General features: G+C 37.9%; 1 protein-coding gene and 1 long non-coding RNA gene across 2 annotated transcripts; one reads left to right on the forward strand and one right to left on the reverse strand.

Annotated features, from left to right (window-relative positions):
• The first annotated feature begins 2,429 nt into the window (after nucleotides 1–2,429).
• LOC131007925 (receptor kinase-like protein Xa21) lies at nucleotides 2,430–6,797 on the forward strand. The gene is made up of 3 exons (XM_057934837.1): nucleotides 2,430–3,597; nucleotides 3,910–4,365; nucleotides 6,646–6,797. Exons 1-3 carry the CDS (start codon nucleotides 2,430–2,432, stop codon nucleotides 6,795–6,797), a joined length of 1,776 nt encoding a protein of 591 aa, XP_057790820.1.
• Nucleotides 6,798–7,705: 908 nt separating this feature from the next.
• Nucleotides 7,706–8,535, reverse strand: LOC131012879 (uncharacterized). The gene is made up of 2 exons (XR_009097496.1): nucleotides 8,462–8,535; nucleotides 7,706–7,893 (listed from the first exon to the last, which is right to left on the reverse strand). It is a non-coding gene; the product is annotated as an uncharacterized LOC131012879 (long non-coding RNA).
• Nucleotides 8,536–17,242: the final 8,707 nt, after the last annotated feature.

Raw genomic sequence — 17,242 nt, forward strand, 5'->3', positions numbered from 1 at the left:
ACATTGATACTGTGAATGCTCGTTTTAGTATAAATACCGCCAAGAAAGGATTGCTACCTTTTAGATATGGCGTTCCTTTATGTAAAGACTATGTCTTAAGATGCCTATTAAGGTTGAGGAAATGAAGGCAGTATTCTACGTTTCCGCAGTAGATAGCTTCATGTATGGATTGCTATGTACGAGATCTTATATTTGCTATGCAGTTAGCATGGTTGTAAGATATTTGTATAGTCCTAGTTAAGGACACTGAACTGTGGTAAATTATATTTTCAAGTCCCTGACTAGAGAATAAGGATAGTTTACCAGTTAGACAGTTTAGTTCCTTTTTGGATTATACGATTTCGGATTTCCAGGCTGACCGGAACAAAGAATAATTACCTCGAACTATGTGTTTTCCTTGGGAGGTAAAACCTTTTGGTTTGACCACTACCTCCAGGATCTAAGGGTGATTCCTAGTTTGCGTGAGAGCATCACCTTCGTGATACCTCAAGTGCAGTTGCAAACTCTAGGGAATCCAAGAACCACAAGGGGCCAAACACATGGAGAGTAAGTACCAAGTTATACGATTATTCGTAAATCGAGGTTTTGTGCTCATAGAATAAATTCTCACATATTGGAGAAACCTACTAATCTTTTCACAAAAGGCTTATCGCAAATGGTCATTGGAAGATGGGAATGCGATTCATGCCACCCACTTAGGAAACTTTAAGTATAAGTGGGAGAAGTGTTAAGTGATTGGTAAATAGACGCATTGTATACTAAAAGTTTGCTTTAGTATAAGTGGGAGATTGCTGGATTTGTATACTGAAAGCAAGAACGTTTTATGCTTGTATACAATGTTTCCTAAGTTCACTATCTAATCTCCTATCTGATTGTGTTCATGATTGCATATATATGTTCTCTATCTCTATACAAGTAGATTATATGGTGTGTTGTAGATCACAGAAGACCATATAATTGGATTAACCTTAAGAGATATAATATGATCACAGCCGAGATGACTTTAGGACGAGTCATCGGTTTAGGCTGCGGTATAGATGGAAGTAGTTTGTCTTGACTATTTGTCTATACTGGTACGTCATAACGTATTGATAGGACCACAGTGAGATACATTCTTCTATCTGACTTAAGTGAAGAATCAAAGATCTCGGTAACTTATAAGATCTTAATGCTAATAAGATTTCAGATATATATGTTGATTCGCTTATCACTTTGATTTACTATGAGCAAGAGTTATATAGTAACTTGAGTACTCTGTATCTTGGGTGATAGCGGTTAATATATGATATTTGATTATGTGTATTAGTACTCGTATCCGTATAGGATAATGACATCCCCTTAAGGAGCTCAATAATGTTTATTGCGCTAAACCCTGCAGGTTGATTTAATTCAGGCGCAATAATAAGGTTTGAGTGGTACTACTTAAGGATTACAAAGAGATTAATTAATTAAGGCTGTCAGATCTCTAATTAATTAATGGATGTCGGATATTTTAAATACGAGGATTTAATAAGTCTAAATACAAGCCCCGACTCATCACCGGCAATAAAGGGGTAAGTCAATATTGGTTCTCTAGTGGAATGAACTGATATTTATAAATTAATTATGGTCTGGGCTGACCATAGATAAATTAATTTATTTGAGGCTCATCTTTATTCCTTGTATCTGGTCCCTGGACTGGCCCAAAGTCTCCTAGCCCAAGAAGAGAGAGAACACGCCTCCTACACCTAATCTGCGCCTCCTACGTATTTATTTTATTATAAATACAGCTGTCAGCTCTCAGGAAAACACACTGATAAAATTAGGGTTTTGAGAGCTGTGTGGGGCGCAGGAAATCGTGTGGGCATTCTCTCTTGGGACTTTCACAGTTCGTTGTCCATCCAACGGTGAAAGCTGAGCGGGATACAGTTCAGAAGATCAGAGCTGCAGTCAGATTTTTCGCAGGAAATCAAGTTCTGGCAGATTCGGGAGAACAGCCATAACTTCCACCACAGAACTCCGATTCAGGCGAAACAGGCGGCCACGGAAAGCTCTCTCGAAGATGAAGAAGTCGTATTTATGTGAGAAATACGATTTGAGGACGTTTGAGGCATCAAACGAAGGCTTGAAGCTGACTGGTCTGTTCAGCTGCGAATTGACGAATTCTTCTGAATTCTTCAGGTATTTCTGAACTCCAACGTGCAGCACTTAAATTCATAGGAGCATGTTAGGGATTAATCGTTGTATGATAAATTAATAATATTCCAAGAAATGATCATCGGGCAAACGGAACGTTAATTCAATTTAATATTCCTTCAAGAACAGCTACAAAGTATTTAAGCTACAGTTTTGAAATAATACCGCGTTTATGCCAAATCTCATTTTTTTTTTCAGGTCATATTCCCACTGAATGTGGCAAACTTAATCGACTTGAGATATTATCATTAGGTATGAACAACTTGAGTGGTTTGATTCCACAAGAGCTCTTTAACATTTCAACTCTTCAGATTCTTTCTCTTAATGACAATGCTCTGTCAGGGGTTCTTCTAACCCATTTATGCCATGCCTCTCCCTTTCTTGAAGAATTGAATCTTGACGTAAATTTCATAAGTAGTGCAATACCCAATTCTATCTCTAACTATTCTCAACTCACAATTCTCTCACTTGCTGGAAACAAATTCAGTGGTTATATACCTACTCATCTTGGCAACCTAAGACTTCTCCAATATCTTTTCCTGTTCGACAACAATCTTACCCAGGCACCATCTTCTTCCTTCATTACTTCATTGACAAATTGCAGGTCTCTAACTAGTTTGTCAATTGGTGATAACCCACTATACGGTGTCATTCCAAATTCTGTTGGGAACTTATCTTCCTCGTTTCAAGAATTTTATGCCTATAACTGCAAATTCAGTGGCAGTATTCCTGTTGAAATAGGCAATCTAAGCAGTTTGATGACATTGGCTTTGGATGCCAATGAGTTATCTGGTAATATTCCACTCACTATCAAACATCTACTTGACCTTCAAGGATTAGATCTGTCTGATAACATGTTGGGAGGCTCCATTCCACATGCTATATGTGATTTATTCAAGCTGGATACTTTACATATGAGACAGAATCGATTTTCAGGACCGATTCCAAAATGTCTGGGAAATGTTTCTTCTTTAAGAAATATTTTTCTACACTCCAACATGTTGAATTCAAGCATACCTTCAAGCTTATGGGGCTTAAAAGATTTGATCAAACTAGACTTGTCCTCGAATTCATTGAATGGATTCTTACCTCAAGAGATAAGTAGTTTAGGAGCAGCAATATATATAGACCTATCGATGAATCACTTGTCAAAGTCTATTCCTAGCACTATTGGGAAGTTGCAGAATTTGGTTAATTTGTCTTTGGCAAATAATAGACTAGTAGGTTCTATTCCTGTGTCTATGGGAGGTTTGGTCAGTTTGGTAACTCTTGACTTATCCTACAACAACCTCTCTGGTTCAATCCCGAAGTCTTTGGAAGCACTTCAACACCTCGACTACTTTAATGTTTCTTTCAATAGTTTAATTGGAGAAATTCCTAATGGCGGTTCTTTTAGAAACTTCACTATGGACTCTGTTAAGGGTAATGAGGCATTGTGCGGAATCTCGAAGGTCCATGTCCAGATTTGCTCTTCAGTTTCTAATCACAAATCAAAGAGGAAGAAGGTGGAACGAGCTTCATTTATTATTTTTGGGATTGTGGCTATTACCTCGCTTGTTTGTTTGGCTTTTATAGTTGTCAGATACAAAAGAAAAGAAAAGATAACAAGAGAAGTTGATGAACTGATATCCTTTGTGCCGGAAAGAATCTCTTATTATGAATTGGTGCAAGCAATAGAATAATTCAATGAAATCAATTTACTTGGCACTGGGAGTTCTTGCTCTGTTTATAAAGGAATTCTTAACAATGGGAGGGATATCGCTGTCAAGGTGTTTAATATGCAGCTAAAAGGTATTTCAAGAATATTTGATGTCGAATGTGAGATACTACGTAGCATTCGACATAGAAATCTGACAAGCGTCATAAGTAGTTGCTCCAATGAAGAGTTCAAGGCATTAGTACTTGAATATATGCCAAAGGGAAACCTTGAAAAATGGTTATATTCCCACAACTATTGCTTGAATCTGAAGGAAAGATTGAATATAATGATTGATGTTGCATCTGCTTTGGAGTATCTTCACCATGGTTATTCAATGCCCATTGTCCACAGCGACTTGAAGCCTAGTAATGTATTGTTAGATGAAGACATGGTAGCTCATGTAAGCGATTTTGGCATAGCAAAGTTGTTATGCGATGGAGATAGCTTTGTGTTAACCACCACGATAGCAACATTGGGTTACATCGCTCCAGGTAAAGTTTCTCTACATATAAATATATATATATATATATATATATATATATATATATATATATATAGGAATTGGTTCAATTGAGATTTATATATATTTTGAGATTTTGAGATAAATGAACATATAAGTACATTTTGATGAACTTGTCAATTAATTTTTATGAACGCGCGTTGGTCTGGGGTTCAATCCCTACAAGTGGCGTGTTTTTTAAATAAATTAAATAGATTCATATGTTCATGAGTTATATTGGTTATGTTCAAAGAATTTATTGATATGTTCATTTATCTCAAAATCTCAAAATATTTAAAATCTCAATATAAGCTAACCCTATATATATATATATATATATATATATATATATATATATATATATTGATTGCAGTTCACTTTCAATCAATGAAATTTTGTCTTCCTTTTGAACATAAATATATATCGACGCAAATTCATAAATATAAACATTACAACATATGCAAACAACATATGATACGAGGTTGGAACCATAATCGAAAACCACTGATTTCTCCTTTTGAACACATAGAGCGATGTCTAAATCATAAAATTATAAATCAATAATCGCATACTATTCAATTCTCACTACTAATTCATATATCACGAAGTTGGAATCATAATCGAAACCATCGATTTTTCGATTGTTGAAATCAAAATCGCTAATTTTACAACCAAGAGAAAAAAAAAAGAAACACATCAAAAAATAGTTATTTACATAGACGGGGTCTCAATCGCACTCACCCGCTCTTTTTGATTTCATAATCGACATGTTCGATCTATAAACCTCTAGCCCAGTATGATTTTTTTTATAAAAAAAACTGGAATCGTCATGTGTCTGCAAAGAATCCAGAAGCTCACGCCGCCGGAAGTTGTAAAGTGAGATAATTGAAACTAAACCCTATAATCCTTTTAATTCACAGGCAATCATATCATAATTTAGTTTCCAAATAAATTGAACACTATTTTCGGAGGAAGATTGGTGTAGATAACTAGCCGATTTTTTATTTCCCCGAAATAGCCTCAATCGAAAACTCTGCATGATTCATTAGAATATTTAATTTGAATCAACTAATTAATAAAAATCTAATCTGGACCGTCCAATTAAGTAGATCTATGGTTAGTAGTTATTTCTATTTTATACACTAAGGGGTGTTTTCACCCTAGCCCACCCCTATATATATATATATATATATATATATATATAGGGAGAGGTTCAAATAAGAACCACTAATAAAATAAGAACGGAGAACCATTTTAAGCCATTCGATCATCAAGATCTACGGTGGATGCATCATCTTGGTGGATGGATGCAGGTGATGGGTTCGAATCCTGAAGGGAGCAAAAAAATTATTTTTTTCGGATGCATTAAATTTAATAGCGGATGCATTAATTTGTATAGCAGATGCAGTAATTTTATTGGTTCTTATGTTCTCACGATAATTGTGGTTCTCACTATAACCGCACCCTATATATATATATATATATATATATATATATATATATATATATATATATATATATGGTGTGGTTATAATGAGAACCACACTTATCGTGAGAACATAAGAACCATTAAAATCAATGCATCTGCTATATAAATTAATGCATTCGCTATTAAATTTAATGCATCCGAAAATAATAAAAAATTTGCTCCCTTCAGGATTCGAACCCAGGATCTGCATTCATCCACCAAGATGATGCATCCACCGTAGATCTTGATGATCGAATGGCTTAAAATGGTTCTCCGTTCTAATTTTATTTAGTGGTTCTTATTTGAACCTCTCCCTATATATATATTAGGCAAGTTTGAATCGAATAATTGGAACTGCTTGTTGCCAATTTAAATTTTCATTACATATTGTGTTTTTAATGGATAATTATAAATTATTTTTTCTATTTCTAATTTATGCTTATGTTACATGTAATCGGCAAGATATAACATGTTGAGTTTTAATACACTATTTAGCCAGAGAATACAAGTATAAAATTTATTTTTATTTTTTGAAAAATATAAATATTTTCGATTCTGACACTTAATAATTTAAGAGCTTATAGTTGTGAATTTTTTTATAATCGTAATTAACAAACGTTTTGCATAATAGATATAGATAACGGTACTTTTCGCTTTCGCTATGTATTCTAAACATCTTTAGTGCCTTGTTTCGTTTGTAGTTCAAAGACCAAGTGCAGTCATTTTCTCCACTTAAACTATTGAAAAAGACATTAAAGTAGTCGAGGTGTTGAAGTTCTTCTAAAGACTTTGGAATTGAACCAGAAAGGTTGTTGTATGACAAATCGAGATTTGCCAAATTGATCATGCTTCCCATTGACACAGGAATAGAACCTTCTAGTCTATTATTTGCCAAAGACAGATTAATCAAATTTTGCAACTTCCCAATAGTGCTAGGAATAGACTTTGACAACTGATTCATCATCGATAGGTTTATATGTATTGCTGCTCCTAAGTTACTTATCTCTTGAGGTAAAAACCCATTTAATGAATTTGAGGACAAGTCTAGATAGTTCAAATCTTTTAGGCCCCATAAGCTTGAAGGTATGCTTGAATTCAACATGTTGGAGTCTAGATAAAGATTTCTTAAAGAAAATCCATTTCCCAGACATTTAGGAATTGGGCCTGAAAATTGATTCTGGCTCATAACTAAAGTATTTTCGCCACCAACCTGGCTCACGTGAATAGTGCCAGCGGAAGAAAAAATATTTTCGCCACCAACCTGGCTCTGATACCAGTTGTTGGGAAATTAGACGCAACTAATTCCACCCTGGATCTAGTGTGACGCAATATTTTAAATATCGACTGATATGAAACGAAGAAAAAATAACACCGATATTTTTAACGTGGTTCGGCCAAACTGCCTACGTCCACGGACCCACACCGATATTTTAGAGAATCTCAAAAGGAGGAGTACACCAAAAATACCACACTGCATTTTGTATCTGCCTACACAAAGGCTATCTCTCAACTCACTTTTATCACTCGTGTATAACTTCCACACTGAAGTTTTCTCTCACAAGATTTTTCTCTCACTAGCAAAATTTTCCTTCTGCTTGGTGGTGTTTTGGTGGTGATCTTCAGCTGTTGCGAAGCACTTCAATTTATTTAACGACCCAACTTCCCAAACAAAAAAAATAAAAAAATAATGTGATATGAGCAGATCAATTATGAAGATTTACCCAAAATATTAGGTATCTGTGTTTCGAAGAGATTAATAAAATAAAGATAAAATAAAATAAATGAATGGAAATTGAGCGACATAATCGATTAACACCATTCAACTTTCTAGGAGCGCATAAGTTTAGTTTCGTGATTCTGATCATAATCAACGATGGCTTCATTAATTGAAATACGAATTAAGAGTCTAAGCTCAACGAGATAATATTTTACCATATAATAGAAGTTCTTAGTTTAGGAGATTGAAAGACAAGATATCAAGCTAGTCGTTTAGCGGAAGCAAAAGACAGCGTGGAACCCTAGCCTCAGCTCCGTCTGCACCAACCGATCAACCTGTAAATATTTGAAAATAATTTGGGTTGAGTACTAGTGTACTCAGTGAACATGAGTTTACAAGATATTTTATGAAATAATTAAATAGAGCAGTTTATCCAATATCATAATCATAACTCAGAAGGTTTTAAAAATAGAAATCCACTTCTAAGTATGACAAAACATTTTTCACGTTGAGGGCCCCATGTAACGTTCGATTGTTACTCGCTGCTTATGATCCCGGGCCTTTAACCACCGTCGGATCGCTTACCGCCGCTTAAGTGAACCCGGGACGCTACCCAGATGGAACACGTCATCATTTGTGCTTGGAACGTGTCCAGGAGCACCCTTATAACGCATGCTTAGCTTCGTTAGTGCCCAAATGGCAATCAACCCATCGAGCAACTAACCTTGTGTACACAATCCTCATTTAACGTGTTAGGCCAAATAAGAATCTCGATCGATGCTTATGTGAGCATTAAACAATTACAGAACGCACATAAAAATATTTATATTGGATAAACAAATATTTTCATGAAATATCAGAGCTTATATAACTCAAGATACATTTTACCAAAATATAGCCCACCTCAGAGTGGAGATTCGATCCTAGGCTGGCTTGAAACTTCAATGCCCTTGGTCACTCGAACCTACAAGAAATTTATTCTTAAATAGGTCTCGAGGTATTGTTCTAAGCTCTAAAGAATAGGGAATTTCTAATTATTGATACACTTTGCCCGTATTAAGAAATAAGTATAAATCATTAATAAAGATAATAATAATTGTTAACTTAATAAATTCAAAAATTTATTAGACTAATTAAATCACTTTTGAAAATAATAGAGCCTTAGGAAAATATAATTACTAGGCTTGTTTATTAAAATGGCCCATATAACATAAATAAGTAAAGGTCCATCTTGACCAGCATTTTTTTTAAGGGTGGTTCTATTCATAGCCCCATTTTACTCCTTATAACATCTTTTTTAAAATATTAATAATAATTAATTAAAAATTTACTATCCTACCCTATATTTTCTATAGCCCCAAATTAAATAAATTTTAAACTAATTGTCATCTACTATTTACTAATTAATTCATAACCCACATTCATCAATCATCACCACCGAAGCCCCCATTCATCACCAATTATAATTGAAACTAATTGTTATTTACTATTTACTAATTAGTTCATAGCCCCCATTCATCAGTCATCACCACCGATCAGAGGTATTTCAACCTCTGATATCACGATAAAAACTATCTCATATTCAATTCATTATAATTAATCATCATTTCAATTTCTTTTTAACTACAAGTCTGCGACATCTCATGTCAATTTTCAACGATTACATAATTTCTTTTAATTCATCATTTCAATTACATCATATTTTAATGAACTTAGCCCTCTCTTGCCGCTAAAGTGTCTTCCTCTTCTTCAAGACCACACCTCTGGTATAAATTCATAGCCGTTGGGGCCGCTACCTCCGCCGCCATGTGTTGTGAATGAAGGCCAGATCGAAGAGGAATCGCAAAAGAAGAGTGAAAGGGGATAGTGAAGTTGGTGTGCATAGTGAGTTTATGTAATAGAAAATATGTGTGTAAACTTGCAGAAGACCAACAACAGTGCGCAGTTAGACGATGGGTGGGCATAAGTTCTTGAAGTTAAGGTAAAGAGAAGACAAAAAAATTAATATGGTTAATTATTATGTAGATTTGTGTTGAGATTCAACATGTAGCCACGAATGCAAATGTCATGGAAACTCACTGTTGGGTATCTTCGCCTAGCCAGGGTTACACCTCTTGATTCCCGAACCTCCTGTCTTCCCCACTCGTGCTCAAGTACTTGAATCTTCATCTTCTTCTTCTCTGTCACTTCGACTTCTCTGCTCTGGAACACCTCGACTCCGCTGCTCTGGAGAGCCTCGACTCCGCTGCTCTGGAGCTTCGATCCCTCTGCTCTGAAGCTTCGATCCCTCTGCTTTGAAGCTTCTTCACTTCTCTGCTCTGTCGGACTCGGCTTCTCTGCTCTGGAACACTCGACTTCGTTGCTCGGCAGAGAATCTTCGACTTCGCTGCTCTGTACCTTCTTCACTTCTCTGCTCTGTCGGACTCGGCTTCTCTGCTCTGGCACTCGTCGACTTTGCTGCTCTGTATCCACTTCACTGCTCTGCACAAACAGGGAAGAAAGCAAGCAAGTAAAAGGAACAACAGGAGACCAAAAGGAAGAGAGAAAAGAAAAGGAAATCAGAGGAAACTCGATGTGGGAAAAATGTGTCCTCGGGACACTTTAGCTTAGATTTTTCCCACAGTAGGCAACGGCTTCTTCCGGTAGCTCAATGATCACGGTTCAAAGGGAACAGGAGAAACAGATCAGCACCCCAATCCTGATTGCACAACCACCACCAGCAGGAATCCGATGGACAGGATTCCGATGGCTTGCACACCCACAAAGTATCACCAAACCAGGAAACCGATGGACAGGAATCCGGTGATACAAGCACTCAATCGAAGCGAAGTTCACACCCACAGTCACCAATCAGGAAACCACGAACAGGAATCCGGCGACACTTCAAGAAGGAATAGCAGAGCCTTCCAAGAAAAACGGTGTGAAAACTTCCTTGCGATTGAAAGACTTGCAGCAGGGATAAAAAGGAGTGGAGGTCATTGGGAAGGAGGGTGGAGCATTGAAGTCGGAGGTGGGGATCAAGGAGACGGGCGGCGGAAAAAGATGAAGCGGCGCAGGTAAGTGAGGATGAGGGGAGTAAATCTGAAGGGCAGTGGGCTTAGGGTTTGGGAATGGGCCGGGTAGCAGATTTGGGCCAGAGGGGTTAATGATAATTGGGCCAACTCTCCACACTCACGTCATTTAAACAAGTCTCGATCAAGAAACGGCTGAACGAGATGAAGCAGAGGCGAAAAGAAGAACAGATACTACAGAAGGCGGAGGTCCATATATGCAGCAATATCAGGAGCAGATATTTATGGGATTAATCGAACGTGATATTGAGCGCTATACTCAACATGATGTTAGTGGGGGCTATGGGGTTTATTTTTTGCATAAACATATCTTTTTATAAGATTTGATAGGGGTTATAAAATATAGGATAAAATAGTAAATTTTTAATTAATTATTATCATTATCTTAAAAAGAGGGCTATAAAGAGTAAAATGGGGGCTACGGATAGAATCACCCTTTTTTTTAAGAGAAAAACTCGGCCCATCAGCTTTAAAGAATTAAACCAATTGGTTTTATCACAAAAGGAAGCCCAATTCAATTAAAAAGAAAACCCCAAAATAACTAATAAAAGTCAATTTAAAAACATGAGAAGAGGAATTTCTCTCTTCCTTCCAAACCCATCGGTTCTCATTTCTCTCACTTCTCACAGCCGCCTTCTCTCCCTCTCTCTTTCTCAATCGGCGCCCACCCTTTTCCTTCCACATGCAGCCGCCGCCGTCCCTCCTTCCGGCGAGAGTGTCGCCAGAAAACACCCCTGGAATGCTCCCCTCCCTTCGTCGCTCAACCTGACTCTCTCTCTCTCGTGGGTATCAGACGACGAGCGGCCATGGAGGACCGCCGCCGCTACCGTTCTCGCCCTCTGCTGTGACCGGTGGTCCCTCAGATCCTGCTCTCTCTCTCTCCCTCCTCACATTTCCAACATGTTAAGATACTGTAAGCTGAGTATTTGAGAGAGAAACTTTGTATTTCATATATGCAAAACTGAATTTACAGAGCTCAAACTAAACCTATTTATACAAAGTATAATCTACAGATAAGCTAACAAACTAGCTAACAAACTTGCTTAACAAACTAACTATCGTTTAACCAATTTAGCTAACTATTGCAGACTGGATTGCTGACGTGTTGCTGACTAGATTGCTGTCATTGATAAATACTCTAATACGCCCCCAAGAAACCTATCCAGGATCGCTGCAGACAAGATTCAAGCGATCACGAAGTGTGTAAAAACGAGTGTCAGCCAGCGGTTTGGTGAAGACATCAGCTATCTGATCAGAGGAAGGCACATGTCCAACTTCTATAGCGTGATCTGCAACTTTCTCCCTGATGTAGTGAACATCAACTTCTATATGCTTAGTCCGCGCATGGAACACCGGATTGTTGGCCAAGGCAAGTGCGCTAATATTATCACACCATAGCTTATGTGGTGTGTGAAGCTCAATTCCAAGTTCTGAACAGAGGCCTTTGAGCCAAACAATATCAGTTGTTGCTGTAGCCATACTCCTGTATTCAGACTCCGTGCTGCTTCTCGACACTACGTCTTTTTTTTTGGCAGACCAGTTGAGAAGATTGGAGCCTAAAAATATGCAGTGGCCACCAGTGGAACGCCTATCATCTGGGCAACTGGCCCAATCTACATCTGAATATGCTGCAAGTTGAGAAGAACTAGAAGGCACAAATTGTAACTTAAGATTGATGGTGCCTTTCAAATACCGAAGAAGCCGTTTGCAAGATGACCAGTGCACAGTGGAGGGAGAGGTGAGAAACTGATGAGCTTGTTAACTGAGAATACAATATCAGGCCTTGTAAGAGTTAGATATTGCAAAGCACCTATTGTGCTTCTATAGAGCGTGGGATCATCAAAGAGAACTCCATCAGTTTTTGATAGTTTTGTTGCTGGTGTCATTGGAGTTGGACATGGTTTACAATCCATCATTTTGGTCTTGAGGAGAAGCTCACTGATATACTTTTGCTGACAAAGTTGAAATACTCCTGCAGATTTGTGAACTTCAACACCCAAAAAATAGTTAACCAAACCCATATCTTTGACAGAAAATTTGGCATGTAATGTATCAATGACTGAAGTGATCAAAGTAGAATCATCCCCTGTTATCAAAATATCATCCACATACACCAATATAAGAGTGAGAGAGGAACCTTTCTTATGAAAGAAAAGAGAAAAATCTGAATTAGATCTCTGAAATCCCAGCTGATGTATCTCTTTCCTAAGGGTGTCATACCAAGCCCTAGGAGCTTGCTTAAGCCCATATAGTGCTTTTTCCAGTTTACATACATACTCTGGATGAATAGGGTCTTGAAAACCTGCAGGTTGTGCCATATAGATTGTATCTGTTAGTTCCCCATTCAAGAATGCATTATTCACATCAATTTGCCTGATATCCCACCCTTTTGTTGCAGCTAAAGAGAAGATTAATCTGATTGTAGAGGGTGGTTTTACTACAGGACTGAAAGTCTCAACAAAATCGACCCCAGCCAATTGTTCAAACCCTCGAGCAACAAGTCTTGCTTTGAGCTTATCCAGTGTATAATCTGGATTGAGTTTGACCCTGAATATCCACTTATTGCTAATCACTTTTTGACTAGGATCAGGGGGTATGAGAGTCCAGGTTCCTTTACCCAATATGGCATTAAACTCTTTCTCCATTGCTTCAAACCAACCTTTGTGTGACAGAGCTTCTTCTAGTGTTAAAGGTAAGTCAGGAATGATGTGTGGAGAGAACTGGAGGACCATCTAATAGAGCAATGTAAACTTTGGGTTTGAATATACCATGCTTAGCTCTAGTGACCATAGTGTGGGTATTGGACATAAGTGGAGGTGGAGAAGCATGAGGTGAAATATCAGGAGATGGAGTTGGAGCAGGTGAAGGTGATGGAGATGGAGCAGGTGGAGGTGATGGAGATGGAGATGGAGATGGAGCAGGTGGAGGTGATGGAGCAGGTGAAGGTAGAGGGGATGGAGGATGTATATGTGGAGCAGGAAGAGAAGGAAGAGAAGGAAGAGAAGGTAGAGACACATAAGTATCTGTGATAGAGGAGGATGAGGGAAAAAGCTCAGTAAAAGGAAACTCATTTTCATTAAAAGTAACAGTATCAGCAATATAAAGCCTTCCATTGGAATTTAAACACTTGTAGCCTTTATGATTAGAGCTATATCCTAGGAAGAGACACTTACTGGACCTGAATTCGAGTTTATGTGAGTTATAAGGTCTCAAATAAGGAAAGCATGCACAACCAAAAACATGAATGACTGAATAGTCAGGTTGTTTGCCATATAAGGCTAAGTATGGAGACTGCATTTGTAAGGCTGGGGTGGGTAATCTGTTTATTAAGTATGTGGCTGTATGAAAAGCATGCCACCAGTAATTTAAAGAAAGAGAGGCCTGACTTAAGAGAGTAAGACCCATATCAGCAATATGCTGATGCTTCCTTTCAGCCTTACCATTTTGAGGGTGGATGTGGGGACATGGATGTTGATGATGGACACCTAATTCTTGAAAGAAGACAGTAAGTTTTCTGTATTCCCCTCCCCAGTCTGAGTTAAAGCACCGAATATTGACTTTAAACTGACACTTGACCATTGCAAAGAATTGTTTGACTATAGAGTAAGCTTCTGATTTGAGAGTAAGAGGATATATCCATGTATACCTAGTAAAGTCATCGATGAAGTGAATGTAGTATCTAAATCCTTGAGATGTAGGTGTGTGAGCAGGTCCCCATAAATCAGAATGTATCAGTTGGAAAGGTTGTGTGGTTTGAAGGGGTTGTGTAGTATGAGGCTTTTGATGAAGTTTACCAAGACTACAAGCATTACAAAAACCAAGAGAGAGATTATTTGTTGATACATGCTGCATTTTAAGAAGATGAGTGAGGACATTCACATTTGGATGACCCATTCTTTGATGCCAAAGTTGCATTTTATTTCCAGTAACAACAGATGAATTACATACTGGAGAATTATTACAACGTGGAATGTGTGAGCTATGCTGATTTAGAGAACTACTAGAATGATAACAGACTGGTTTACATGAAGATGAAACATGGTAACACGAAGCATTAGACACATGAGAGAGTGAAGGAGAAGCAGACCGATTGCAGAGTGGAGACAAATCAAGTTTGTAGAGGCCCTTGTGAAGGTTCCCTTTCAGCAGTATCTGTTGTGTGTTCTTGTCCTTCACAAGACAACAAGAATGGTGAAATTCAAAGATAACATTATTATCTTTTGTAAACTGAGAAATGGAGATTAGATTTTTAGTAATTTGCGGTACAAACAAGATTTGGTTTAAAAGAAGTGAAGAAGTGGAAGGTGAACTAGCCTGAATATGAGAGGTTCCAACTGAAGAGATGGGAATAGACTTACCATTACCCACTGTAAGACTCTCTGTTCCACTGTAAGGTGTTTGAACCTGCATGTTTGCCATAGAGTTTGTGATATGATTTGTGGCTCCACTGTCCACATACCATGCTCCTTCATCATCATCATACTCAAGCTTTGGCATCTGTTGAAAATCAGTGAGTTAGGCTTGAGGATTAGAATTTTCAGAACCAGTGAAATGAACATCAAACCGTTTGTAACACTTCAACGCAACATGGCCTGTTTTTCCACATAATTGACAAACAATCGGAGATTTGCCAGAGAGTTTATAGGTGCCGCGGCCAATCATGCCTCTGCCTCGATTGCTGCGACCACCTCTTTGAGCATAATGAGCAGCTGGATCTGTGAAAAGATAAGAGGATTGCTGTAATCGAATCTCATGTGATTGTAATGCATATTGCATTTCCTGCAAAGTAGGAGGTTCAGATCGGTGCATTAGGTTAACCACAACTGACTTAAACTCAGATCCAAAACCATTTAGAATAGAGTCACCAAGTTCATCATCCGGAATGAAATAACCAGCAGCATTGAGTTGATCGGCATAGCTTCTCATGCGGAGAAAATAATCATCAACTGACATTGATCCTTTCTTTTGAGTGTGCAGCATCTTCTTTAGCTGTAAAACACGAGCACGAGACTGCGAATTGAACAGCTGTTCCAGCACAGTCCAAATGTCTTTGGCGGTAGTGCATCTGACGACGTACGCCCTAACATAGATTCACCAATTGAAGCAAGCATCCAACTCATGAGGAAATGATCGCGACGTAGCCATTGAAGATATTCTGGATTGGATTCGCGAACAGCAGTAGCAGATGAAGAAGAGAGAAAAGGAGGAGGTTTATCAGTTGATGATATAAAATCATCAAATCCATGAGCTCTGATTGTTGTAAGGATCTGGATTCGCCAAAAGGCATAGTTGTGACGATCCAAACGCAGCACCATAGGGTGAAGATTTGGAAGATTGAACGAAGCGGAAGAATGCGATGGAGACTCCATGGATAGGATATAGATCGAGAAAAAAAATGGAGGATCTTCAATGAGGAAGATAAGAAATCTCCTCAAAAAAAACTCAAGCTCGATACCATGTTAAGATACTGTAAGCTGAGTATTTGAGAGAGAAACTTTGTATTTCATATATGCAAAACTGAATTTACAGAGCTCAAACTAAACCTATTTATACAAAGTATAATCTGCAGATAAGCTAACAAACTAGCTAACAAACTTGCTTAACAAACTAACTATCGTTTAACCAATTTAGCTAACTATTGCAGACTGGATTGCTGACGTGTTGCTGACTAGATTGCTGTCATTGATAAATACTCTAATACAACAGCAACAGCAGCCCAAGAGGAGCTGCTGCCCCTGCTGCTCCGGCATCTGCCGCCTCGTGCCGCCGTCTTCCCCAGTCGGACATACAGCCCAGAAACGAAAAGGAACCCTCCCCACCCTTCGACTCTCAACAACCCAAACCAAGATAAGTAAAGGAATTTCAGATTTAAAAAAAAAATGAATCTTCGTGTGTGTGTGTGCTTGTTCTTGATTTATGAGTTGGAAAGGTCCGATTATGACAAGGGAGTTTAGACTAGAAGTCTGCAGATTGGATTTAAAGAAATTTATGCTACTGTGAGTACTAAGTTTTGGAAGTTCTCTATTTCTTGATGCGGTCTAGTTCTTGTTGTGGTTGCTTATGCATTAAAAAAAAAAAAAAAGAATTCAGGGAATCAAATCGACCTTAAATGTTGGTGAGGTTGGAGATGTGGGTCCTGAGTGTGTGTAGATTTCTGCAAGAAGATAGGAGATTCAATATTCTTTTCTTGTTTCAAGAAATAAAATATGAAGGTTGATGGATGGAACCTTCTTTTAATGCTCTGATGGCTTTCTTTGTCTCCCTGCAGGAGTTCAAAAGAAAATTAAAATAGGCTGAGGAATTTACACAAGGAAATAAGAGCTGCAGATGTAAAGATTTACCGTCTCAATGATTGGAAGAAGGCTGGTGGTTGGGGAGCAAAAGGAGGAAAGGATTTTATGGGAGGGTGAAAGTTGACGTGGAGGTGTAATAGCATAGGAATTGTTGTATTGAATTTTTTTGAAACGAGCCATGTACGTGGCTTCCTTTGTTTCACAGTACTCAATTTAAAATAATAAGTGATCTCCATTCCACACGTTACAACACAAACAATTCTGAGTTTCCACTTTGGGCCTAAGCCCAAATAAATCTAAAAAAAAAAATTCACTTTTGG

The sequence above is a fragment of the Salvia miltiorrhiza genome, chromosome 2, assembly GCF_028751815.1.
Source record: "Salvia miltiorrhiza cultivar Shanhuang (shh) chromosome 2, IMPLAD_Smil_shh, whole genome shotgun sequence".
In the NCBI taxonomy this organism is placed as follows: Eukaryota; Viridiplantae; Streptophyta; class Magnoliopsida; order Lamiales; family Lamiaceae; genus Salvia; species Salvia miltiorrhiza.